Genomic DNA, 25,306 nt, shown 5'->3' with positions numbered 1-25,306 from the left:
GTACAAAGCACAGAACATTTGTACAACCATGTAAAACTGTCAGGAACATCTTTCATAGTGCTGTTCATCTTGTGTGTCGCATTGGCTTGGATGCAGGTTGTTGGCAAACTATTGATTCTTCATGTTAATTTCTGCACTTTGTCATTTTGTGGTAGGTTTCTGTCGATAAGTCTTATTAATCATGATTTTTGCCTGAGAAGATTTTTCCGATTTCGCATCATTTTCGTTTGGGAGTTCAGGTGTGCAGTACAAACTTTGCACACATTTCTCTTTTTCAAAACATTCTGGAGAATGTTTTGAACACCTGATACAGGGAGGTTACTGTATTGTGATCTGTGACAAATCTACGCTATTGCTGCACATCCATTACTAAGCCCTTTTACTCACAACTGACTGGTCAAATGCACATTTGTTTTTTCTAGTTGTTAGTTCAGTTGTAATTCACTGTAATTATTAACTATTGTCACATATTTGTCAAAAATGAAGATCTTTGTGAATGATTGTAGTGTGTTTCGACATTGGGATTGTCAATTCTGCTAGTCAGGTGCCACCCATGTGGAAGTTTTCCTAAGCTGCAATTTTAGACAATTCAGCAGTTTGTCTGCAGTTTGCTTCAGTGGATTAACCTTTTCTGTTCACAAAGGTAGTTGTGATGCTTGCAGATCGATATTTTCAACAGTATGGTTGCCCACCCGCATTATAGCTTCCACATTACCAGTGTGCACTGTAAAAATAGCGAGACTGTCTCTAAATGTGCCAAGTAAATATTTCTCAAAATGATGTTTGTGATTGTATTATCAACCAGTGTGGGTGACATTGCAGTTGTGTAGGTGTGCACAGCAATTTAAACCACAAAGTGTCAGATTGGGATAAGTGAGTTGCAGGATTTTGCCTGATGTAATTGTACTTAACTGTAACCAGTGATGCAATCAGGATACCCTGCACATGCAGCCAATCACTTGTTGAAAGTTGCTATGATTGATTCATTTAATCAGAAGTAATGTGGTGGGACTGACTTTGTGTTTGTGAAAATTACAATATGTATATAGTGTCAAAGTGATGGTTCTGCTGTGGTAGGATTTGTGTTAAGTGCACATAAGACTTAAGTACACTTACATCATTTTTTGGTGGCATGTCTGTTCAGAATGGATAATGTTAGTGGGTGATTAAATTGGGTGGAGTAGTGTGTGCAGTTGCTGTAGCTTTGTCTTTTTTCGTGTCATTAAATTTGAGTTGTGACAAGGTCTTCTAAAAGTTGCGGAATTTAATAACATGGCTCACATTCCAAATTTTGAAAATGTGACTGCTTGTCAATTAAGAGTAATGTAAAGGCAAACAGGCAGTACAGTATTAGTGTTTTCCCAGAGAAACTACATGAAGAAAACTATAGCTTTATCCACTTCAATTGCTTTTGTGTATGTGACTATACACTACTGGTTTAATTACCCTGGAATGGCTGTGGCTCCTACTGATTCAGGCCCCCCAGGGGGCCTGTAACTTTTTGGCAGGTTCTTGCTTGGCTACCACGGAGCACCAGCCTGTGCGGTATCTTTCCCTTTCCGTGCTGCATGTCTATTCTCTTGCTATTCCTTTTTCCCTCTTTGGGAACAAGTCTGGGGAATGTGTTTCACATTTTCAGTAGCTGACTTAAGAACAGTCTCGCTACTGCTTTTTGTTCAATTTTCCTTTCTTTTGTCTTCTCCTTTCCTTCTTGTGCCTCAGTGTTTGAGGTTCTTTCTGTTCTTCCTGCCTGTGTGCTCCTGACAGCTGGCCCTGCATCTGACGCGTGACAGATGACTGGTTCACACAATTCCCAGCCACGGGTGGTTGGGGTTTGCATGTACCCCCTGGTACAGGCCAGGCCCAGGGAGAGGCAATTTCCTGAGCTGCTAATTTGCTGATTAGTACCTCTGTCAGGTGTTCAGGTGGTGTGACCTGAGGTGTGAGCAATCACCTAAGGTCCAGTTGGACGAGTGCACCATCAGAGGCACTGGCACCCATGGGGGATTTTCTCGTAGTGAGCCAATCACAACCTTCACAGTCCACATTTACCAAATGGAATGAAGCTCTCAATTCAAAGACCCTTCCAGCTGCATTGCATTTCCTTGTGGTTTTACATACTGAAGACAGTAAGTCCTTTGCAATGGTAAATCTGTTTATATTCAGAAAGTTGTTCTTTCAATCGCTGGCCCTATGAATTCCTGCTCTCGTTCATGGAATGGCGATTTGGTTTTGGAGACTACTACTGATTCTCAAGCACAAAAACTGCTTGCCTCTTTGCTTCTCCACGACTATCCTTTTTGTGTCGAGGCCCATAGAACTCAGAATGCTTCCCATGGTGCTATTTTACACTAGGCTGCTTGATGGTCCAAGTGAGACAGAAATCCAAACATATCTGTCTGGTCAGGGTGTCATTGCCATCCATCGGGTGATGAAAAAAGGTAGATACATCCTTAGTGTCCCCACGCCCTCCTTTTCTTACGTATGGTGCTTCTGTCAAAGATCAGGCAGACTAAGAAGTAATCACAGTCTAGCCATACATTCCAGACCCGATGCCCTGATACCAGTGTCATCATTTCAACTACACTCAAATGTCTTACCCACTGTATCAACTGCATTGGTGACAATCTCACTTACCGAGCGAGGTGGCGCAGTGGTTAGACACTGGACTAGCATTCGGGAGGACGACGGTTCAATGCCGCGTCCGGCCATCCTGATTTAGGTTTTCCGTGATTTCCCTAAATCGCTCCAGGCAAATGCCGGGATGGTTCCTTTCAAAGGGCACGGCCGACTTCCTTCCCCGTCCTTCCCTAATCCGATGAGACCGATGACCTCGCTGTCTGGTCTCCTTCCCCCAAAAACCACCAACCACCACCACAATGCCACTTACTGTTGAGATTGTCCCATGAATCTGTAAGTGGACTACTCTGACAATCGATGTCACCAGGGCAGGTGTGCTCTCCATGTTTTTAACAGTCATCTTATGATGACAGATTGCATTCATTATGAACTGTTGCATGCACAGTGTCGTCACATACTTAGGGGGTAACAAGAAAGCTAGCTGTATTTCATTCACTAGCACTTTAAAAAGTTCCACTTCCTGTCTGTCATGAGGGCCAATCTCCTAAGGGTTGCTGGGACAAAGATCCACAGTCTGGCAGTAGCAGATGCTGTCATAGTGGACCTTATTGCCATTCCAATATCTTGGGCCGGCATTTTGCAGGGATTTCAAGCTTCTCCCACTATCACTCAGCCCTCCTGTATCGGAAACGAGACATAGGCGATGCCCTTATCTTCTCAGACTGATGAGTGCTACAATGCCGCCATTACTATGAGGGTGTTAGTTCATGCTGTCACTTCATCCCAGCGCCTGACACTGTTAACAATCAGATGTCACAGCATCTTTCTCCTGCAGGCAAGCACTTTCTGCTTAATATGTACATCTGCATCTGGGAAGAGGGCATGTCGTACCCATACCTAAGCCCAGTAAGTACAAAACACCTTCCTTCTAGCTACTGCTCCATTTCTCTCACCAGTTGTGTTTGCAAGGTGATGGAATGTATGATTCATACCTGGCTGTTAGGGTGGCTTGAGTCTCGCAATATACTAACCACTGCACAGTGAGGATTTCGAATGTGCCGTTCTGCAGTTGATCTCGTCACTTTGACCACCCTTGTCATGATTGATGTTCTGTGGAAATCCCAGACTGTGGTGCTTTTTTTTTAAGCCTGTGACACCTGGAGAACTGGAGTCCTCTGTACTCTCTACATGTGGGGGTCTCATGGCATCCTGCCCAGTTTCCTTCAGGAATTTTGAAAAGACAATGAGTTTTGAAGGTATGTTGGACACCTTTGTGCAGGAAAACAGTGTGCCTCATGGTTTTCTATAATGGCCTGTCTCCTGCCGACATCTCTGGCTCCCTTTTCATTGACGATTTTGCCGTTTATTGCAGTTCCTCATGGACTTTTCTCATAGTGCGTCATCTTCAGTGATGTCTAGATTGCCTTCACTCATGGAGCATCAACAGTGGCTTTTGTTTTTCCACTGACATAACAGTTTCTATGAATTTCTGGCACCACAATTGGTTTTGGTTGGGCCTGCTGTTCTTCTGTCTGTTGAATCTACGGGGAAACTTTGTTGGTCCTCCCACATGTCTTACCTGGCAGCCTGCTGTATGCGGTTTCTTGATGTCCTGTGTGACCTCAGTGGTACTTCCTGGGGAGCAGATCACTGCAACCTCCTCTGTTTGTACCAGTCCCTTGTCTGTTTGAAACTAGACTGTGTATTTTGTTTATGCATCTGCATATCTGTCCCTCTTATGCCATTTCAATACTATCCACCTTTGTGGCATCCATTTGACCACTGGGACCTTTTACACTGGTCATGTTGAGAGTCTGTATTCAGAAGCTGTCGAGCCATGGCTGTCCTACTGCCGTGACTCTCTCCTCAGCACATATATGCATGCCATTTGTGTGTCATGCGTGGCCTCACATCCTATGGCTCCTTTTTTGATGACTGTTGATCGCTAGTATGGGGCGTGCCCCTCTTCTCTTATCTCCTGGAGTTCGCTTTCGGCTCTTGCTGAGGCAACTTAACGCTACATGCAACTTTGACCATGGGTGTGATCCCTGCACCACCTTGGCTTTGTGAGATGACCTGTGTTCATCTTTGCTTTCATTCGCTTTCATTCCAGCCTCACTCTATTGCCTTCAGTTTCAAGATGTTTGCATGGAACTTTGCGATAGTACCGTGGTGTACACTGAAGGTGGTTTCAGGTGTGCATTGGTCATTGGCACAGACGTTTTTAAGTATTGGCTTCTGTCACACTGCTCAGTATTTACAACAGAGCTTTTAGCCCTGTATCAGACCACGCAGTACATAGAGACACAGACTTTTCAGTTGTGTTATCTGCTTAGACTGTGTGCCCTTCAAAACCTGTGTGTGCTGTACATTGTCCATCCCGTAGTGCAGTGGGTCCAAGAAAGCTGACGCTTACTCACTCTTGATAGAGCCAGTGTGATGTTTATGTTGGTTCCTGCTCACATTGGTCTGACAAGAAACAAGGTGTCTGATGATGTTGCCAAGGCTCCAGACCACTAATTCTTATGTTCCCCCCCAAATGATTTCTGTATTGCCATCTGTCAGGAGGTGGTGTCCCTTCAGCATCACCACTGGTCCTCCCTTCACAAAGGAACAAGCTCCAGGTTATTAAGCCTCTCCTAGCAACTTGGACGACTTCCTGTCATCCTTCTCACCACGAGATCATTTTAGCTAGGTTGCACAATGGGCACTGTTTTTTTAGCTATTGCCATTTAAGTGGTGCTGCCCCACCAATTTGTACTCTCTGCACTCGACCTTTGACAGTCCGCCATTTCCTCATGGAATGCCCTTTCTTTAACCCCTTACGTTCTCGTTTGTGTTTGCCGTCTAGTTACCGGCCGTTTTAGCGAATGACGCATGGGCTGTCAGCGACGTTTTACATTTGGCATTAGTGACTGAACCTATTGCTCTAAAATCTGTGATCAATTTCGGCACAACACTTTTTGTAGGAGCTGCTCTCTGTGGGTATTCTATCATGAACCTTTTGTGTAGCATTTTAAAAAATTCACATCCAAAGAGTTGCAACAATAATCTGTTTCACTGGAAAAGTGTTTTGCAGAACTATTGACAATGCAACGTGACATTAAGTGACCTCTTGAGTGCTGCCCTAGTGTTAAGAAATAACACCACTCAGCTTCAAATATCAAATTCAGTATAACATGAGGCCTCTTATCTTGGTCACACTGTATCGTCCCAGTATACAACGAATCTATATGTTAATATGATTGATCTTGAAAGAGTAACATAAATAGGGCCAAATGGAACTGACTATGTTGTAAATGTCAAGGCATTAATTTGTCTTTGTATTATCATTTGTACCTTTTATCCGACTATGACATGTGCTTCAAAATTTTGCTAAATATTAGTAGTATGTACCCCAAGAACGTTGCTCAAGTTGAGTTAACGTTAAAACTCTCATTTATAGAAGATAGTGATGACACTCCTGCGGCCAAAGTTGCAACTGTCAAAACTAATGTAAATCAGAAGGCAAAGACTGATGTTCCAGTAACACCAAAGGCCTCAGTGCAAGCAAAAAAAGAGAGCAGCAGCAGTGAAGACAGCGATGACAGTGATGAAGCACCTCCGCCCAAAGGTATCTGTTAGAAGATAATCAAGTTTTGATATATCTTCTCCCTGCTTGAAAATTCACTATCTTGCCAATGTTAGGTACACTAGCAATCTCTTATATCCCAGATGCTTGTATGTATAAATAAATGTAATTTATTATATAAAGTACAATGGTATGTTAATCTCAACATTCTAAAACAATTTAGATGTGAGAATTCTAATGATAAATAGCGTTCATTAGTTTTTAATATTTCTACTTTACGTCGACTATAGTCAGTTAATTATAGTTAGTTCTGTACAGGGCAGTTAACAGGGCAACAACTAGAAAATTAGCTTACACAGTCTTTAATGTTCATTGTTGTCTTATTGCTCTGCTACCTTAAGTTATAACTTGTTAATTGCTAATAGTGCATGTGACCAATAATGTAATTGTTGATTTGTTTTTATTGCATTTTTCTGTGCTACACGTTTTTGTGTGACACTAAGTTAGCAGCGAAAGCATGCAGAAAGGTAATAAAAGTACCATTATCCTGCCAAAGTGAGCTTAATCACATGTTAATGGGAATGATGTAACAACCACCTCTATACACACTGCAGGCCATATGGATTTCTGTTCCACCTCGTAAATGTAACTTGCTGAGCAACTACAAATCATTTTTTAGTTACTACCACAATGACAGGAAATAAACAACTGCATAATACTGTAGACATCAGTATAACAAAGCACACACTTTTGGTAACTGAGCAAAGAAATACTGGAAATAAGCATTTGATTATGGCAGATACCTTGAAACAGTATGATTTATAGTTTACAAAATAAATAATAACCGAGGTATTAATTTCTCGCTCTAGAAAACAGTATGATTTATAGTTTACAAAATAAATAATAACCAAGGTATTAATGTCTCGCTCTAGATTTTATGACAGTAATGCAATAAATAACAGATATTCATAGCTTTTCACTCGCCAGTTTACGGCGACAATGGTGCAGTTTCATTGAGCTCCCATCGTCACTGTTGCGGGAATCAACACTGAAACCATCTTCATACTCATCACCAAGACATATCATTAGCTGGTTGGAATAGAATCGAGGTACTTGAAATGATAGACTTTTTCAAAGGTATAACTATCAATCGTTATTTTGGCTGGCACATTCTCCCTGTGCACTTTCCCAGCTGCTAGCTATTTAGTTTTCTGCTCATTAATATTTGGTGCAATGTTCCTACTGGCCTTTTTTTTTCCCCTACGATGCCGATGTCATTCGCTTAGGCCAGTACGTGCACAGATTTATGAAAAATCATTATCCTATTCAAGATATTTGCTTCTCTCCTCACCTTCTCCAAGGTGGTGTTGAATAGGCGGCATGCCAGCGCATCACCTCGTCGTACTCCATATTTAATTTCCACATTATTGGACAACATTCCTCTAGTTTTTATGCAGTCTTGTGTTTCTTTCATTGTCGTTCTTACTAACCTCATCAGGCCCACGGAATACCCAAGCCACCAGAGCTAGATACATTTGTTCTGTCTATACTATTATACGCTACTTTAAAATCCATAAAAACACATGTTCCGGCCCCAGAATTTTTCCAGAATTTGTCTTGGGGTAAATATCGGTCTGTAGTTGACATACCAGGGATAAATCCACATTGCTACAGCCCCGTCTCCCACACTATTATCGAAAGGAGTCAGTTGTACAGTGTATTAGGGGATTTCATATCCCATATTAAGCAGTGTTATCTCTCTATAGTTACCACATTACATCTGGTCTCCTTATATATAGGGTATATAATTCCCACTTTCCTTGTTTGAGGCATTTCCTCTTCCTCCCATATTAGTTTAACCAGTTTCAGGATGTACATTTCCAATTTGGAACCTCCTTGTTCGGAAAGTTCTGCTGGAATGCCACCTGTTTCTGTCCTTTTGTTCTTTAATTTCCTCATTGCAGTTCTCACCTTGTCTAAGTTAGATGGGTCCACACTATTATCTGAGTTGTCTTCTTCCTTTGTCTGTTAGGTTACTTGATAATAATTTCGCAATTTTCCTCTTTTATTATATGTGCTCTGCTCTTGAAAGATTTGTGCCTTATTCACGTACCTATAAAATTTCTTTGCCTTGTTTGCACTTCAGAAGCTCCAGTTCTTCAATATTTGCCTTCATCCGCTCCCTCTTTTTCCTGTGATGGATCCTTTTTTCAATTCTGTTTTTCTTTATATTCTTTCATTATCCTCCTGGTACAACATGGTTGTAATGTCCTGTATGCTTCATTTTTTTCATTTGTTATTGTCTCACATTCGGTATGGAACCACAAGGTTCTTGTTTGCTTTATGCTGTTCCCAAGTATCTCGCTTGTTGCCGTCTGCACTGTCTTTATCTTTCCTATTGATCATTAGTGTTACATTCTCTAGTGTTTTCTAGGGTCTGAATTACTCTCCTGATATTGTTTTCTTGCTTCTTCGGATTCTAAAGCTGTTAGTTATATTTCTGTGTCCTTGGCCAGGTTCATTTCACTGCATTGGATATTCTTGCCCTCACCTGTCCCTAAGCTAGGAAGTGATCTGTGTCTATATTTGGACTTCAACTCCTTTCATCCAGTAAGTCTGACTTGTGCCATGCATCAATTAGTACATGGTCTATCTATTGTATTTCCATCTTGTGCTGTCCATGTGTGGGAACAATGTTGAGCCTACCACCATGTTTCTAGATGTAGCAGATTGTATCAACTTTGCCCCGTTGTCATTGCTAAGACATGTTTACTATAGATGTCGATTATTGATCTATAGATCTTTTCCTACCCACCTGGGAATTTAAGTCTTTGGTGAGTATTTTTGTATTGTGCCCTGGGCATTCATCATGTGCTCTTTCCAGAGATTCGTAGAAAGCTTCTTTCTCGTCATTCTCAGATTCTGCAGTTGGTCATAATAGCCCCCCCCCCCCCCCCCCCCCAGAACACAATTAAAGAAGAGTGGGAAGAGACATGACACTTGCTAGTGTTTACATAATTAGAGGTGTGGTTTTACTATATAAGCTGTGTTCATTGAATTTTTCACACAGGACTTCCTATCAGCTTAGTCAAAGGTTCTCCTGAATTTGTCGGAACTGATAATGCAATTTTTAGATCCTTTATTCCGATACATTATTATTGACTTTTATTGGAGAATCTGTTCTAAATATGTATTTCTTCAGTAACCGTGTTGATATTTAACTTCCTTTTAAAGTGTTGTAAAAATTTCTTGTATTCATTTTGCAGTCTGATTGATTTTATCATAGTTAGTCTTAGTATTCCTTGCTTCTGTTTCCTCCCTTGTTTCAAGGAATCTTATCCAGTTCTGCACAATCTTGGCTTTATTCCATTTTAGCCATGCATTTTGTGTTGTGGCTGTTTAATCACATCAGAAATTCCATTACACATGGCTTTTGGTTTTCAAGAAGAGACTTTTCTTTTGCTCTTCAAACAAAATTTTCAGTTTGCAATTTTCAGTATTTTTTGTTTACAGTTTATTGCAAAAGTTACTTCATTCTTTGAGTTTTTCAATGTTATATTTGAGTCCTGGGTTTGGCTTATCACTTCGTATTCCTTTGTTGGAATTTAACTTAAATTCTGACAACTATTTATCCAGGGTGAAACTTAAATTCCTTATTATCTTAACAGTCTAGATTTCTTGGAGGATTATTTGGATATATTTGAAATTCATCTAAATTTAGGTTTGGAGAGCTTGCTGTTTTCTGGGGAGATGCCTAAAATCAGTGAATTTCATTACAGGATTGGTTCTCTGCAGAGTCCTATTAGTGTTTTGGTGTTTTTGTCCTTTTGTAAGGTGGGTAGTTCCCAACAGTGCATGTGAATTTTTCTCTCTGCCCAATTGTGCACTAAATCCTGTGACTGTATTATAGTGTGTTTATTTGGAATTTTGGCAGTAATTTCTTAGTTCTTCCCAAAATTTCTGTCTTCTGTTTGTTTTATTGGTGTGGTTGATTGGTGCATGTGAAGGATAGCATGGATAGTCTTCCATTAAGTGACTGGGAATCTCTTATGGAATCTAAAATTTTGCAGTTGACAGTGAAAGCAGTTTCAAAATGTGGGTCATTTTTCATAAAACCTTTCCCTTACTTTTCCTTTGAAAATTCTGTAGCTTCCTCCTTTAGAGGCATGCTCATCTGTAAATTTTATTTCTTGTATTGCCGTAATGAGTATGTTGTGTTTAGTAAGAATATCCTCTGTAGAAGCATTCCAGTTTTCAGAAGTGAATTTTTCTGCACGTGCTTTATTTTTGTTCTGCCTGTTTTCAAAAATCTCAGGCTCTCTCCATCCTGTTTGTGCAAGTTCTTCAGAATCTGATGATTTGCTCGTGCTCCCCATGGCAACTGTGGATTGGATACCACATGTAGTTTTCCATATTTGACGTCCCATCTTACTCCCCAGTTGGAAGGGGTTTCCTTGTTAGCAGCGTTAGCAGTTTTTCAGCTAATACAAAATATTTAAAAGATTATTAATCCTGTATGTCTATGCCTGTTTTCATTGGCGCTTCTGCCTTAAGGGACAGTTTTTCATCCCAAGGGCAAGAGTGCTTCGCACTTCTACATTCTTATCTACTGTGGAAGGCCATTGTCACTTGATAGAGGAAGACTTCTTACCCTGGAAGTCACTCGATCCCTCCCATGTTGGCTGCCAGTGTGTTGCCCACTCTGCAACACTAGATGGTGTGGATTGGGTTTTTCCCTTCATCATGAAAGATGGTAAGGATCAGTCCTTGTCAGTATGTTAGGAGAGCTTGCACTTTTTGTTTCTACAAGTTTTGTCTTATTTAATGTTCTTGAATTTGCTGTGGCTTGAGGCTTCTGGGCAAACGGGATATCTACTTCAACAATTATTCACCTATGATATAATAGCAGCTAAACATCTGTTGTTCAAAAGTGAGGAAGCTTTTCGTGGTTTGTATCAAATGGCTGTACTGTAGAGAGTTCTAGTGAATGTTTGATTTAGCATGACCTGTTAGCAATATTGGTCATTTTCATTTATTTTTAAGTCGCCCGCACCACCATCAGTTCTGGGGTGCAAAGAGTGTCTTAGAAATTTTTCCATTAAGTCACGTGTAAAACATTTAGGTTAAATTGCTCCAATAGTTCCAGCTGTAAAGAATTTAAGGTTTCTGCGGTTAAGAGTAGATAGTAAGTTTTTCAGAGTGCAGCTTAACAGAGTATGGTCTTACTGGAGGTGTTATTGGGGTGGTTGTGATGAGATGCAACTGTGAAAAATTCCGAACTGTTGGGGTCCTGCACTTCAATGCGGACCTCATTGCGATTTAAGATAGTTGTAATGTGTTAAGATGGGAATTATTGCCTTTGCAATCAAACCCTGGAGTTCGTTCTGTGAGACTCAATTAATGAATGGAACTTATTTATAATGCAGTCAGTCACCAGCAATGTTACTTTGAAATGTAAGGGAACTTCTGCTTTCTTGTTGGTTTTTCTATTTCATATTCGCCTTACCTGTAAATTGTTAATATTGTTCTAGTTCCTGCAAAGTCTCCACAGTTGAAAACTCCTGTCACAAAGGCAAACCAGAAAAAGCAAGCTGTAGCTGAAGAAAGCAGCAGTGATGATTCGTCGTCTGAAGATGAACAGCCAAAGACCAAACCTGCAGCTAAAATGCCAGTGCAGAATCAAAAGCAACAGAAAAATCAACAGAAGCAGCCTGCTGTTGCAAAGGCAATTGTGCAGAAGAAACCAGCTCAACCTGAGGAAGATAGCAGTGAAGAAGAGTCATCGGAGGAAGAGCAGTCAAAGACTGCTGTAGTGAAGCCAAAAGCAAATGTTCCTCAGAAAGTAGCTGCAAAGCCGCAACCAAAAGAAGAATCTAGTTCTGATTCTGATGATAGTGAGTAATGTTTTTGCTATGTTTTATTATTGTTGTTTGATGTCTTTGAATGCTAATATTCCTGAAAAATTATCTGCGTTAGGTTCTGAAGACGATGTTACGGTAAAACCGAAACCCCAATTGGCAGCTCAGAAAAAGGGGATGAAGACACCTGTACAGGCGGGTGCCAAAACTCCTCAGAAGGCAGTATCTGCAAAGAAACCTGTCACTCCAGCTCAGGAGAGTTCCTCAGAAGATTCAGATGATAGTTCAGATGAAGCAGCCCCACAGACGATGAAAACTAAGCTTGTAGCACAGAAGAGTACACCAGTAGTCAAGAAATCGCAACAGGCAACAGTGAAACCTGCTGCTGCTGCTGATGATGAAAGTTCTGACGACTCTGATGACAGTTCTGACGATGAGCCTCCAGCTAAGAAAACCCCTCAGCCACTTCAAATAGCAAAAATACCACCTGGCAAGGCCTCACAAACACCCAAGCAAGCCAAGGCAGAGGAGAGCTCAGATGACTCTGATGACAGTTCAGATGAAGATGAACCAGCAAAGGTGCCAGCCAGACCAACAATGCAGAAAAATGTTACCAAACCACCACCAAAGAAGGCTGCTGCTGCTGCTGCTGCAGAGGAGTCTTCTGATGACGACTCTGACAGTTCAGAGGATACACCAGGTGCTTTAATCTCATTATTGGCATAGTGTATGCAAATGCAGATGATATTAGTTATATGAACTCTATACGCATGTGTTTAACAAAGATTATTTTATGTTATCTATAGATATGTTTCCATATTATTTCCCTGTTTGGAAATTGGTCAGATTATTAAGCCCATAAAATGTCTGTTACAGAAAGCTGGTGATAATTGTTTAGTGTGTATCATTACTTTCCATCACAATTAAATATAAATTTTCTTCATACTTCGTTTACTACATAATGTTTTCGCAATCTTTTCTTTCATCTAAACATGGAAGGCATCACTGTGAGCTTCGATCTACTAGTTTAAATTGTATTCATTAGATGAGCTAAATCTATTGTGAACTCAAATGTCTGTAGCACAGGCAAAATGTTGAGTAGACTGAATACTACTTGGTCAAAAAGATGTGACTCATCAGTTTAATAATTGTCTGTTATAGGCTTTTTTTCTGAAGTGCATTATGTTGTCACTATATGATCCAATTTTTTAATTGCTCATATAATGTATTAACACTTTCCCACCTGTGGGTCTCGTACAAATCTATTCACATGGCATTTGAAATATAGTAGTGTGTATCCTTTTTATACTACTGTTCATGCATTGTACTTGTAATAATTAATTTCAACTTTTTCTGCACTACAATTTTATAGAGGAATTAACTTCATTGTCTTGGATACTGCAGCTATTAAAATACTGTTAGCTTTGTTTTTCAGTAGGGTTTCAAAATATTTGTGGTACGGATGTATTTGTTTACTTGAGTCATGTTATTTATAGGAGACACTTACTGACATTTCTCTTAATTGTAGCAAAACCATCACCTGCAGTGAAGCAAGCACAAGGGGGTGTCAAGCGACCTCATCCTGAGGAAGAGGAGGAGGACGATGATGATGACGATGACGACGATGATGACGAAGATAATGAACAACCCAAGGTGAGTTTGTCAATGTAATATGCATTGCTTGGCAAAGCTAATGCTTTGGTTATAAGAATGTAACATTTTCAGTTACCCTGAGTAGCTTGATAAAATGATGTCCAGGAGACCAAAAGAAGAAATTCAGGGAGGCGGTGATTGCAAGTAACATGTTGTAAGTGAAACAATCAGTTAATGTATTATCCTTATACTGATGACTGAAGGCCTCTTCTATTTCCTTCCGCCTCACTCATCTATTGAAGCTACAATGACATCCAGACCATAAGCTGCTTACAGGCGTTGATAAATGTCAAAGGGGACAGTTGAAAATGTGTGCCCCGACAGACTCGAACCCAGGTTCTCCTACTTACATGGTAGACACTCTATCTGACTGAGCCATCGAGGACACAGTGGATAGTGCGACTGCAGGAACTTACCACTGGCACGCTCCCTGTGAGACCCACACTTCCAACTTACTGTCCACACAATAAATTTGTAGTGCCTCTGCCAACTATACTCTTAACTCACGGCAGTTAATCTACAAATTCCTGTAAGGGTTTAAGCAATGCAGAAGCACTCACAATGCTCGAACTCTTACGGGAATCGGTAGATTGACTGCCACGAGTAAAGAGTATAGTTGGCAGAGGCTCTACAAATTTAGTCTGTGGACAGTAAGTTGGAAGTGTGGGTCTCACGGGAAGTGTGCCAGAGATAAGTTCCTGCAGTCACACTATCCACTGTGTCCTCGATGGCTCAGTTGGATAGAGCATCTGCCATGTAAGAGGGGATCTCGACTTTTGAGTCCTGCTTGTGGCACACATTTTCAACTGTACCCATTGGTATTTATCAATGCCTGTAAGCAGCTAATGGTCTGGATTTCATTGTAATTTAATTCTTCAAGAGCTGCAAGATTACCAATGGTAATTGGGCATGTCCGAAAGAACAGATACCATCTTCATACACTCATCTGTTTTCCTTCAGTGCTCTTTGTGTGTCATCTGTTCTGCAGTATTCCACTATGTCACTGATGTCCCCCAAGGTCTTCTGTAAACTCTGTGCCATTCTTGTCTGTTCTGAGTATATTTCAAGTTAGGTTCTCTGCTGCACCATCAAATGTGGGTATTAATGAAAATTGTAAAAAATTTGTCTTGTAACTGTTAAGCTAAGCTATTTCCTGAGTTATTGATAACCATGTTTGAGCAAATTGCCGAAAGGTATACCCTAGTCAGCATTGGAACTATATTTCAAAATCTCTTCCCAGTTGGCACAAAGGGAGGAGTCCCTAGATCTCCGCTTTGATAGATGAAAGTCAGCAATGATTTGTTTGACCCAGAGACCCAAAATTAAAAGAGCAAAATTTTTCCTGGTGCTAACTGATGCATAGACTAGAAGCAAATGGATTGATAAAATTTATTGGTTGCATTGAATGGAATTTTCAAAATGTTGATTGCTTAACATATGGCTTTATAAATGTGAAGGATTCTTGAGTCCCTTCTCTCATGTGTGAACAACATTTGTTTTGTGTATTGCTCTTGTGGCTCATAAGATTTCCATTCCATTTACAACCAAAAGATTGAATCATTGATTTAACCATGACTGTTTCTTTCATGGCAATTAAAGCCAAAGCTAGGTACTGTGGTTAGTTTTGTTTAACATAGTAATGAGCACCTGTCAGACATTTTTTGTAGTGTTTTTGTACACTACTAAAATTTGTTCTGTAATTGTTAAATGTGTAATGCTCCCTAATACGTTTTCATGAAGTATACTTGTTGCAACACAATTTCCTTCGCGGTAGCCAAATATTTGATGATGTAGGAAAATTGTAGAAATTTTTTGAAAGTGTGTCATGTTGGATACTTCGCTATTGACAGGCTATACTCATACAAAACTTTAAACGGTAGACAAAAGAAGGAAGGGCAGTACTCTCTCTTGCAAAAAGAGTCAGGTTTTTTGGTCATTAATTGTAAGGTTATTCGTTACATGTGTTAAATATATGTAAATTAATAGTAGAAAGCCCAGAAAAGTTGGGATCGGAAATGTAAGGGATTTGAATTGGACCTGTGAGGAAGAAAGGTATCTGGAGGTATAAAAGGCTGTAAAAGAATTGAATTCTAGATAAAAAGTGAAAATCTAGGATCAGGTTCAAATTTGTTTAATAGCAATCTGTGTTCTGAGTTTTCTTGCTGTTGTTGCCATTCCCTGTAAATATTGGAAGTCATTTGGCATTCTGTTGAAAATAATTGTTGTAGCTGCTTGTTGGAAATTGTAACAGTGATAGTCCCTTGCAGGTTGGGTTTGAAGAGAGGCCTGTAAATTTGACAACCCTATATAAAGAAAGACAACGTGCACATGTTAGTCGATCATGGAACTGACATTCCATTTCTGGGTTCTCATGAAATTGCCTCCAAAAAAAATAGGATTCAGTTATCCCTCATTTCACATTGAGACAAGGATGTTCTGTTGTTTAGTCTTATCTTATTCATTTGGGTCTAAAGCTGTCATTGACCAAATGTCTGTTAATGAGCTTGGGCTGAATGTTTGTCAGTGACCTTGGGCTGAACCTTCGTCTGCCAGTGACACCGACCATATACTTATGGAAATATCGGGATGGCAGAGCTGTCAGTGTATAGATTTGTTGTGTATGTGGTTTTCGCACATCAATTCTCAGTTCCACTTGGACTGAGCAGTGTTAACACCAGGGAATCGTAGAGACATTGCTTCCAGTGAACTGTGTGAGCTCTCTCTCTCTCTCTCTCTGTGCACCATTAAAGTATTTTTTTTTCTTTTTTTCCTCAGAAGAAGCCTGCAAACAACTACAACAATTTTGTCAAAGGTGAAACCATGAATGGTGAAAAGGTAAGCCATATAGATTTTTATACAATATACAGAATCCACTTTCACATTTAAATTCTGTTTTCAGTATGAGGAAGTAATTCTGTAAAGACAGTGTTAGAATTTTAATGGTTACCAGATTTTTTGCTAATGTTATGAAAACTCACCATATAGCAGAGCAGGCTGAGTTGCAGATAGGAGCAACAAAAAGGCTGTCACAAATTAGCTTTTTGGCCAGTATGGCCTTTGTCAAAAATAGATACACGTGCAAACACAGCTCACACGTGCGGCGTATTTTTGATGAAGACTATACTGACCAAAAGCTGATTTGTGACAGTCTTTTTGTTGGGCCTACCTGCATTTGAGCATCTCCGCTATATAGTGAGTAGCAACTTTCCTTTTTGTAATATTGTTAAATTCTATCCTGGCTTTTCCATTGTTGGATTTTTAAGTTGTAGATGAGAGATACGCTACTCTCTCAGAAGAATAAAATGTAGAAATATAAATGTGTGAAAATATTTGCATACTGCAAAAAAGTTAATTAGCAGTAAATGTTGGTGTGTAGTTAATGTGCAGTTTTGTCATTACTATTGGATGGAGATTGTTCATCACCACCTTTGTACACATTTACTTCAGTTTTGCTTCATGGTAGCCCTGGAACAGTTGATCTGTAGTGTCGTGATGTGTTTATATTAAATGCAAAGCCATGTCCATGTATTAATTAGTCAGTATTTTGGGTTGGTGCCATTGCAGGGACGCAGGTCATCACCTTTTCGGAGAATTCGTTCAGACGAGGTTGAAATTGACCCACGGCTGAGAAACAATTCATTTGACGCAAAGGTAAAGAATAGAAATACTGGCTGTCTGACAGACTGAAGCAAGACAAGTGTCACAAGGGAGATGATTAGTTAAAAATGGCAGTTCATATATTTGTTGCCTTAGTATTTATTAGTTTCTTTCAGATTGTTTCAAAGTGTCAGAGCCAGCAACAGTTTGTTGCAGTGAAAGCCAGCCATGGGTCAGGCCTGTTTCTCTGTAGATCTTTAATATTGTTATACAAGTTTCATGAACATGGCATTGTAGTTGTAATTTTTGCCTCCTTGTTTACAGGTACCTACACATGCTGCAGATCGTCTCCCATTGTGCACATTGTCTTGTGGCAAGTCTAACTTTTTGTTCTCTTTTGTCCAGGATGAAGATGAAGATGAGGGCGGGCAGAAAAAATTCTGGGAAGATCGTCGTGGTTCATTTGGTGGACGCGGTGGTGGTGGGAACTTTAGAGGGAACAGAGGTGGTTTCGGTTTCAGAGGTGGTCGCGGAGGTGACAGAGGAGGAAGAGGTGGTAGAGGTGGTTTTGGTGGTGACAGGGGTGGAAGAGGTGGTTGGGGTGGCAGAGGTGGAGGAAATAGGAATTCGTTTGGTGGAGGTGGTGGCTTCCGTAAAAGCTGGGGAGATGGGGATGGTGACGGTGACGGCGAGAAAGGTGGTTTCCGCAAGAGTTGGGGTGATGGTGACAGGAGAGGTGGATTTAGAGGTGGTCGTGGTGGTGATAGAGGAGGGAGAGGTAGGGGAGGATTTGGTGGTGGTAGGGGAGGACAAGGAAATTTCCAGAAGAGAGACTCATTTGGAGGTCAGCAGGAGAATAAGAAAATTAAATTTGACAATGCTGATGACTGGTGAGTAACTAAATTTCACCGTAATTTTGGTTGTAAATTATCATATTTAATAGTCTGACGACACCGAATATAAGATGAGTCACCTTTTTTTAAGAGGCTGCTTGGGAGAAATAAGTTTAACATATTCAGACTACTCAGTATTGCAAACTTTCATTGACCTAAGGTCTCTGCCTAAAAAGTTTACGTTACACATATTCTAAACTTTGCCATTTACTGATCATCCATTGGATTCGGGCAAACTGCAGTTTAAATGATGTAGGCATTTGTTCAAAGCCAGAATACACAGTGTAGATTCCCATGGTTGGCAGCACAGTGAAATTTGGTGCTTGTGCAACACCCTCCCTCCCCACATTGATTGTAGTTGAACTTCTCAGCCAAGATGGTGTCACAGTACCCCTTCCAGCTGATCTGTAGTGCTGTACTTGAGCAACAGTTAAATGTGGATGGCAATATCTTCTAGAGTGGTCGTATATAACAGCAACTAGTATGTAAATAGATCATCCCAACTGTGATTCAGTACAGTTCTCCAGATTTCACTTGTTCTGCAATCTAGTGCTGTCTGTCTGTATTATCTCCCCAATGGGTCCTTTCGCCATTATCTATTCTTACGATGATGATTGCTGATTGATTTTTAGTTGTTAGGCATTTAATTCTTTATTAATTTTCTTTCTCATTTAATTTGAATGTCACAATCTTGTAATGATTTCCCCAGTATTCTTACATGATCAGTGACCAAATTTCTCAGTTGATAAATTGTTTCAGTTTCTCAGAAGCAAATAAAATGTTGACTGGGATTCAGAATCAAGTAATTTAGTGGTTAGTTCATAGTTTCTCAACTATGCATTGCACTAGCACTGCGAGTCGAATGTCACATGATCGAGCAAAATCGATACTGTATTGAATGCTCATGCATATCAGGAAATCTTGGACCTATTCGAATGAAAGTATTATTTGCCAAACCCTGCTACACTTTAAAAGTGTTCAAAATAAATTTGTACAAAACCTCAATGGCCAAAGCTTCACCTGTAAATGTAAGATGACCCCTATAATCATCTATTAAACAGTGTAAATGTTGGTGTCAGCAGCAATGGTTTGATATGTGAATGAATGACTGCCCTGTATTTTTTGAATGATGAAGTTAGGGAAAAAAACCTCAGCTAATTGGGTAAATTAGGTGTATTCAATGTAACTTTCAGTGAACAACATTAATTTGTACTATCTCATTGGGGGATGCATATGGATTGAAATGAATGGATGTCACATCTTGTTGATACTCCAGTAAAACAGAATTTTAATCATGGTTCTAATTTAATACTTTTGTTCCACACTGGTTTTGTCTTTGACAGTATTCAACAGTTTACAATAAACTAGTGGAACATACTTGTTGCTAAAGTATCTGTTTTCTGTTGGACATGATACAGCACATGTGAACTGCTTCCATAAACATGACTTTAATTGTATTCATTGCATCAACTTTGTCATATTCCCTTTGGGAATGACAAGTACAGTGACTTTCAGATTTTTTGTTATGCTGTGATTGTATAAAATTGTGTGACATGTGAGAGGAGTGTGCTACTACAGATGGCCTGTGGCATCAGTATGAGATACAAATTGTCACATTTACTATTTGCTTTATTAGGCAATGAATACGTTTTAATGTATTGAGAAGAGTATCTGTTATAAATGAAATGTTTGACTGTTTTGAGACATGTATTTCAAGAACAAGTTTTACATATGCAGGCTGCACACCACATTTCAGGTGTTGCTTTCCCAGTCCAGTCAGTATTTATGGATTCTGAATTTTTTTTGCCAGTTTGTGAAAAATTATAAATGGTGAGTCAGGAGGAAATGTGCATGCTCTGAGGGACAATGATATTTGTGATTGTAAATAAAAAAAGTCATATGAAAGTATTTCCTCTTAATTTTCTGAGAAAAATGTCAATTTCAGTGCACTTCGCAGCTCTTGTAGCTGCACAGGAGTTGTTCTAGGACTGATAGTTGGACTGTGTTCTACTAGTTCAAGAATGTTCTCAAATTCACTAAGATCCTGTTGGATCAGACATTCAGATACATGCACGCTGGGAAGCATACTACACTCGTGTAATCTGCCAGACACCTTGCTATCCAGAACTCTGTGATTAGGAAAACATGATTTTTGAACTGTGGCTCTGGAATTCCCTTTGCAAAACCTGTGGATGAAGATCATGTCACCACAGTCCTCATATGTGAAGACCTGTTGCATTTTCACTACATTGACCTATACTGCTTTGACTGGATGTAACACTGTAGTATAGTGGTGCAACCACTGTAGTACAGACACATGAGGTAAGCAACTTGTTCACTTGCAGGACTCTCAATGTGTGCAAGTGATGCACACATGGAAATAGTCAGTAAAGATAACATTGTTGTTTGTCACTTCGGTCGTATTCACATGTGAATGCTGGTGAAAAATCGCATGCGACTGATGCCTGTGGTTTGTTTTCAAACGGCTATATGTCTGATACAGTTAAGAAAAGGGCATATGTTAATTTGAAGTCCTTTTGTTCAGAATCACCAATAATATCATCACTGAAAGCATGTGCCTTTTCTTCTGACTAACCCTGGAGGCTGTGGTTTCAGCAGAATTCATTGCCTTCTTTCAGCATGGTTGTGCTAAACATACGGTCTGTTTGGAGTCCTGGGGCAACTGAGTTGAATTCCTAGTATTTACTGTGGTGGTATTTTTTAGACATTTCAAATTTTTACATCAATGTAATAAATGAATTGGTGAAATTGGAATAACGAAATCAGCAGTGGTGGCAGAGATGTTGAAGTCAAAGTCTTCAAGCTGATTTTACAGATTTAAAAGTCCCTAATGCATACCCTTTTCATCATTGCGCTGTCCAATTGTTTTGCCTCTTATAGTATCAAATTATGGTACTGTGGCAAGGAAATTGTGTTGTCTAAAACTGCATACACGTATATCCAAACAAAACTGTTGTTTTTTTAAAGGTGATAGTTAAAATCTTTATCTCCTTGTAGACCATTGTTGAGTTTTCTTTTCACAGTAAATTAATCACTTTTGAACTACTTTGTTTAAATTTGTTATTAGCTATGTTAATGTACTTTATTAGCCAATGTATCCCAATCCTGTTCCCCCTGGTTGTTGCAACTTGCTGTTGCCTACGACATTTCAGTGATTGCATTTAACTTGGAATAATTTCATGTCTTCTTAGTAAAGGAGAAATATAAAATAGTCAGGCAAGCTGTGAAGGGTACATGAATGTCCATGCTTAACTGGCAGTGGAATATAGACCACAAAGTGGCTATCCAAATGTGTGTTTCGTGAGTTCGTGCTGCTGCTTTCAAAAAAGTTAATACAGGGTATAAATAAAGTCTGGGAACACTTTCAATTATTTATTGCACAAGAACTAAACATTGTACAGATGTCATACATATTTCATTTTGAAGAGTAACTCTGAAAGTTAGTAAAAAACATTCGATATGTTAACCATGAGTGACCCGGCAGACATCAATACGGTAATCAAAATCTTGGCATACCTGTCCCAGCATGGCATTGTCGACTGTGACAGTAGCTTCCCGTAGTGTCTCCTGGAGCTCTGCTACATCATGTGGTAGAGGTGGTACATGAATGTGTGTCCTTGTTGGTGGCTTCTTACCATACTTACAAGGGAACCTCCCTGTCGCACCCCCCTCAGATTTAGTTATAAGTTGGCACAGTGGATAGCCATTGAAAAACAGAACACAGATCAATCGAGAAAACAGGAAGAAGTTGTGTGGAACTATGAAAAAATAAGCAAAATATACAAACTGAGTAGTTCATGTGTAACATAGGAAACATCAAGGATAGTGTGAGGCAAGGAGTGCCGTGGTCTCGTGGTTAGCGTGAGCAGCTGCGGAACGAGAGGGTCCTTGGTTCAATTCTTCCCTCGAGTCAAAGTTTTACTTTATTTATTTTTGCAAAGTTATGATCTGTCCGTTCGTTCATTGACGTCTCTGTTCACTGTAATAAGTTTAGTTAGTGTCTGCGCTTTGCGACCGCACCGCAAAAGCGTGCTACTAATCGCACGGTCGCACGCTTTTGTGGTGCGGTCGCAAAGCACAGACACTAAACTTATTACAGTGAACAGAGACGTCAATGAACGAACGGACAGATCATAACTTTGCGAAAATAAAGTAAAACTTTCACTCGAGGGAAGAATTGAACCAAGGATCTCCCGTTCCGCAGCTGCTCACGCCAACCACGGGACCACGGTGCTCCTTGCCTCAGACTGTCCTTGATGTTGCCTATGTTATACATGGACTACTCAGTTTGTATATTTTGCTTATTTTTTCATAGTTCCACACAACTTCTTCCTGTTTTCTCGATTGATCTGTGTTCAGTTTTTCAAGGCCTATCCACTGTGCCAACTTATAACTAAATCTGAGGGGGGTACGATGGGGAGGTTCCCTTGTTAGTTCTAAACATCCAGTGAACAGCTGTAGCACACATGTTTTTGTCAAACTCAAGCACACAGAAAGCTCGCTCCGCACCTGATCTCGTCATGTTTGCAGCTAGTGCTGACTATCGGCAAATTACCAAACCACACTGTGGCGGTATACGTGAAGATAAAAACTTTCAGGGTTTCTCTTCAAAATGACTACATATGTATGATATCTGTACAATGTTTGGTTCTTGTGCAATAAATGAGTGTTCCCAGACTTTACATACACCCTGTATATATGTTGAAAATTGTTACGTAAGTGTATAAACCAATTTGACCAGATAAATTTTACCTATTTACTGCATGGTGTGACCATTAATGCTGTTCAGAGGCAGTTGGTAGCACTCAACTGTTCTGATAAGAGGTTAGTTTTAGGGACTTAATTGAATGGGTTTGCAAAGCCTTAAGATTGCTCTTATTACTGGTTAATCTAGATCCAGTGATCCTCCAGATCTTGTTGCAGGAAAATTTGACTTCATCCTCCTCTAAAACATCACTCAGAATATTGTCTTGATTATTTTCTTATCGTCACTCGCTTTTCTAGTCCCTCCAGTTAATAGTTGCTTAATTTTCTGGACTGGCAAACCTTTTAGTGAAGAAAAGATGCTGTAAGATAACATTCTTAGTAATCATAGAATGTTTCCAAATTACATGGTTCGTAGATAATATGCTCAGAGCTTGTCAGTGATTAGTGAAGGAGTGTAAGTAAATGTATAGATTTGAATAAACTTAACATTCTTTACAGTTCAGAATCAGAATCATTGGTTAGCAAATTTAGTGCAAATTTAATTTGTGTGCAGCAAAAATAAAATTTGTTTTTATAATTTCAGAGAGGAGCAAGAGGTTCATGGGGTGAACGTGCATACCAAGATCTGAAGTTCACGAGAGGAAAATCATTTAGACACGAGAAAACTAAGAAAAAACGTGGTTCATACCGTGGAGGACAGATCTCGGTTGCTGTTAACTCTATAAAGTTTGAGGACTGATAGTGCATTGTGTGGAATGCAAAGTGATTATGTTCCTGATTTCAGGAATGAATTTATTGAAACTTCACTGTGTTACTGTTCTTTAAAAATTATTTTATTATGAGTGAAACAAGAGCGAGTGTGTGTGCTGTGAAGTTTGTACTGCTTGTGGTGGTTCTTTTGTACATAAATCGTAAATGGAGAGAAGACTGGTGCATTCATACATTATTTTAGAACTATATTGCTACTGGAAACAGGTTTAGCATGTTAATTCATTGTAAATGAACCAGAGAGTATCCTTACTCTTAAATGGTACAGAATATTTGCTGTTTTGTAATTACAAATAACCTTCATAAAGTGTGATGGTGCTGATTTTTTTCATTGTGTTTTTTTACAAAAATGAAAGACTATTTAAATAATAGTCTCCAGTTGTGTAAATGAGAGCAGTGAAAAGTTTTTAAATTATCATTATTCCATAGAGTACAAATTAGTTTTGACACCACTAAATATTAACCATTTCTTTGTTTCATGTCGTGCTATCTGGGCAGTGTAATTCTCATTTCCATTACAGCCTGTAAAACTTGTGGAAATATACCTCGTATTTGTTGATTCTCTTGACTTTTAAACAATAGACTATTTAGTGAAAACACTGAAGACATTGAATACTAAACCAACTTAGTTGAGAGATTAGATGCACGTTTTTTAAAGTACTGTTTTTGTTGTTTAATGTATGTCACACAGCTTAATTACTTAAGTTTATAAAATGCAACAGTTACTAAGGCAAAAAGTTGAAGCATTGATTATTGTGACAGTGATTAGTAACCTGTTGTGGGTCATTACAAGATACCTATGAAACAAATGAGTGAAATCTGGAGCTTCATGATCTGCATTTTGTTGAGCTGGTAATAAGGTTACAATTTTTCCTTGGGCATGCCTTGAATTTTTCATTCTGTTGACTTAGTGTAATTGTATAGATAAAGTGTCTCCTCACCAAAATGCAGCAGGAGAAAACATGTATAAATATTCAGTAAATTTGGAAGCTTTCGGAGCAAGTGACTATTCCTGTCAGGAGGATTGAATGGGAGATTGGCTAGATTTGAGAAGTGGTTACAGTTACAGGAAAGTTGCTCAGAACCTCAGGTCTAGGGAAACGTACTGTGTGGGATGAGAAGGAAAGACTGATAGTTGAGGACTGTAATGGATGAGATTTGAATACCTGAGAACTTGAGGAATATAGGATTATAAGGAAGTTGAAGATTACTGACCAGACATCGTGCAAGAGTGGTAAGCTAAGTGAAGAGTGATGGAGGAAAAGATGGGACAAAACTGAATGAAGAAAGTAATGTTTTGTTAATCATCTTTTGTGCTTATTGTTTTTCCTGCCTTTAAACTCTCAGGTTTTCACATCTCGCCTTTTAGATCTCTGGAGACCTGAGGATCTAAGAGACTTTTCCATCTCTCTGCATTTTTCAAACCTAGCCAGTCCTTTTCCTTCTCCTCTCTTCTTTCCCCCCCAACCCTTCAGCCAGGAGGAGATGTAGTAGTAGTAGTAGTAGTAGTAGTAGTAGTAGTAATTGGCTCTAGAAGCTTTAATATCCTTTCTCTCCTGTCTCCGATTGGTGGATAGATTTTGTATCTGTCCATTTACATTATATTTTCAAAAGTTATCTTTGTTGATATGTTCTATAGACGCCTTTAAATTAATCCC

The 25,306-nt window shown here is 39.5% G+C and overlaps 1 protein-coding gene across 4 annotated transcripts in view; it reads left to right on the top strand.

Annotated features, from left to right (window-relative positions):
• LOC124544818 (nucleolin 1-like) overlaps positions 1-23,975 on the top strand; it is a 29,435-nt gene extending 5,460 nt beyond the window's left edge. The window contains exons 3-9 of one of the 4 annotated variants that reach the window (XM_047123512.1): positions 6,026-6,193; positions 11,683-12,045; positions 12,128-12,709; positions 13,538-13,662; positions 16,438-16,497; positions 17,227-17,313; positions 23,464-23,975. In XM_047123512.1, coding sequence (XP_046979468.1) covers positions 6,026-6,193; positions 11,683-12,045; positions 12,128-12,709; positions 13,538-13,662; positions 16,438-16,497; positions 17,227-17,313; positions 23,464-23,619 — 1,541 coding nt within the window. In that variant the 3' untranslated portion in view covers positions 23,620-23,975. Of the gene's footprint in view, positions 1-6,025; positions 6,194-11,682; positions 12,046-12,127; positions 12,710-13,537; positions 13,663-16,437; positions 16,498-17,226; positions 17,314-17,664; positions 18,150-23,463 lie in introns of all 4 variants that reach the window. The other 3 variants (XM_047123509.1, XM_047123511.1, XM_047123510.1) reach the window with 3 other exon arrangements.
• The last annotated feature ends 1,331 nt before the right edge of the window (positions 23,976-25,306 follow it).

Source organism: Schistocerca americana, chromosome 8 (genome assembly GCF_021461395.2).
Source record: "Schistocerca americana isolate TAMUIC-IGC-003095 chromosome 8, iqSchAmer2.1, whole genome shotgun sequence".
Taxonomy (NCBI): domain Eukaryota; kingdom Metazoa; phylum Arthropoda; class Insecta; order Orthoptera; family Acrididae; genus Schistocerca; species Schistocerca americana.
This window is presented reverse-complemented; position numbering and strand designations above follow the sequence as displayed.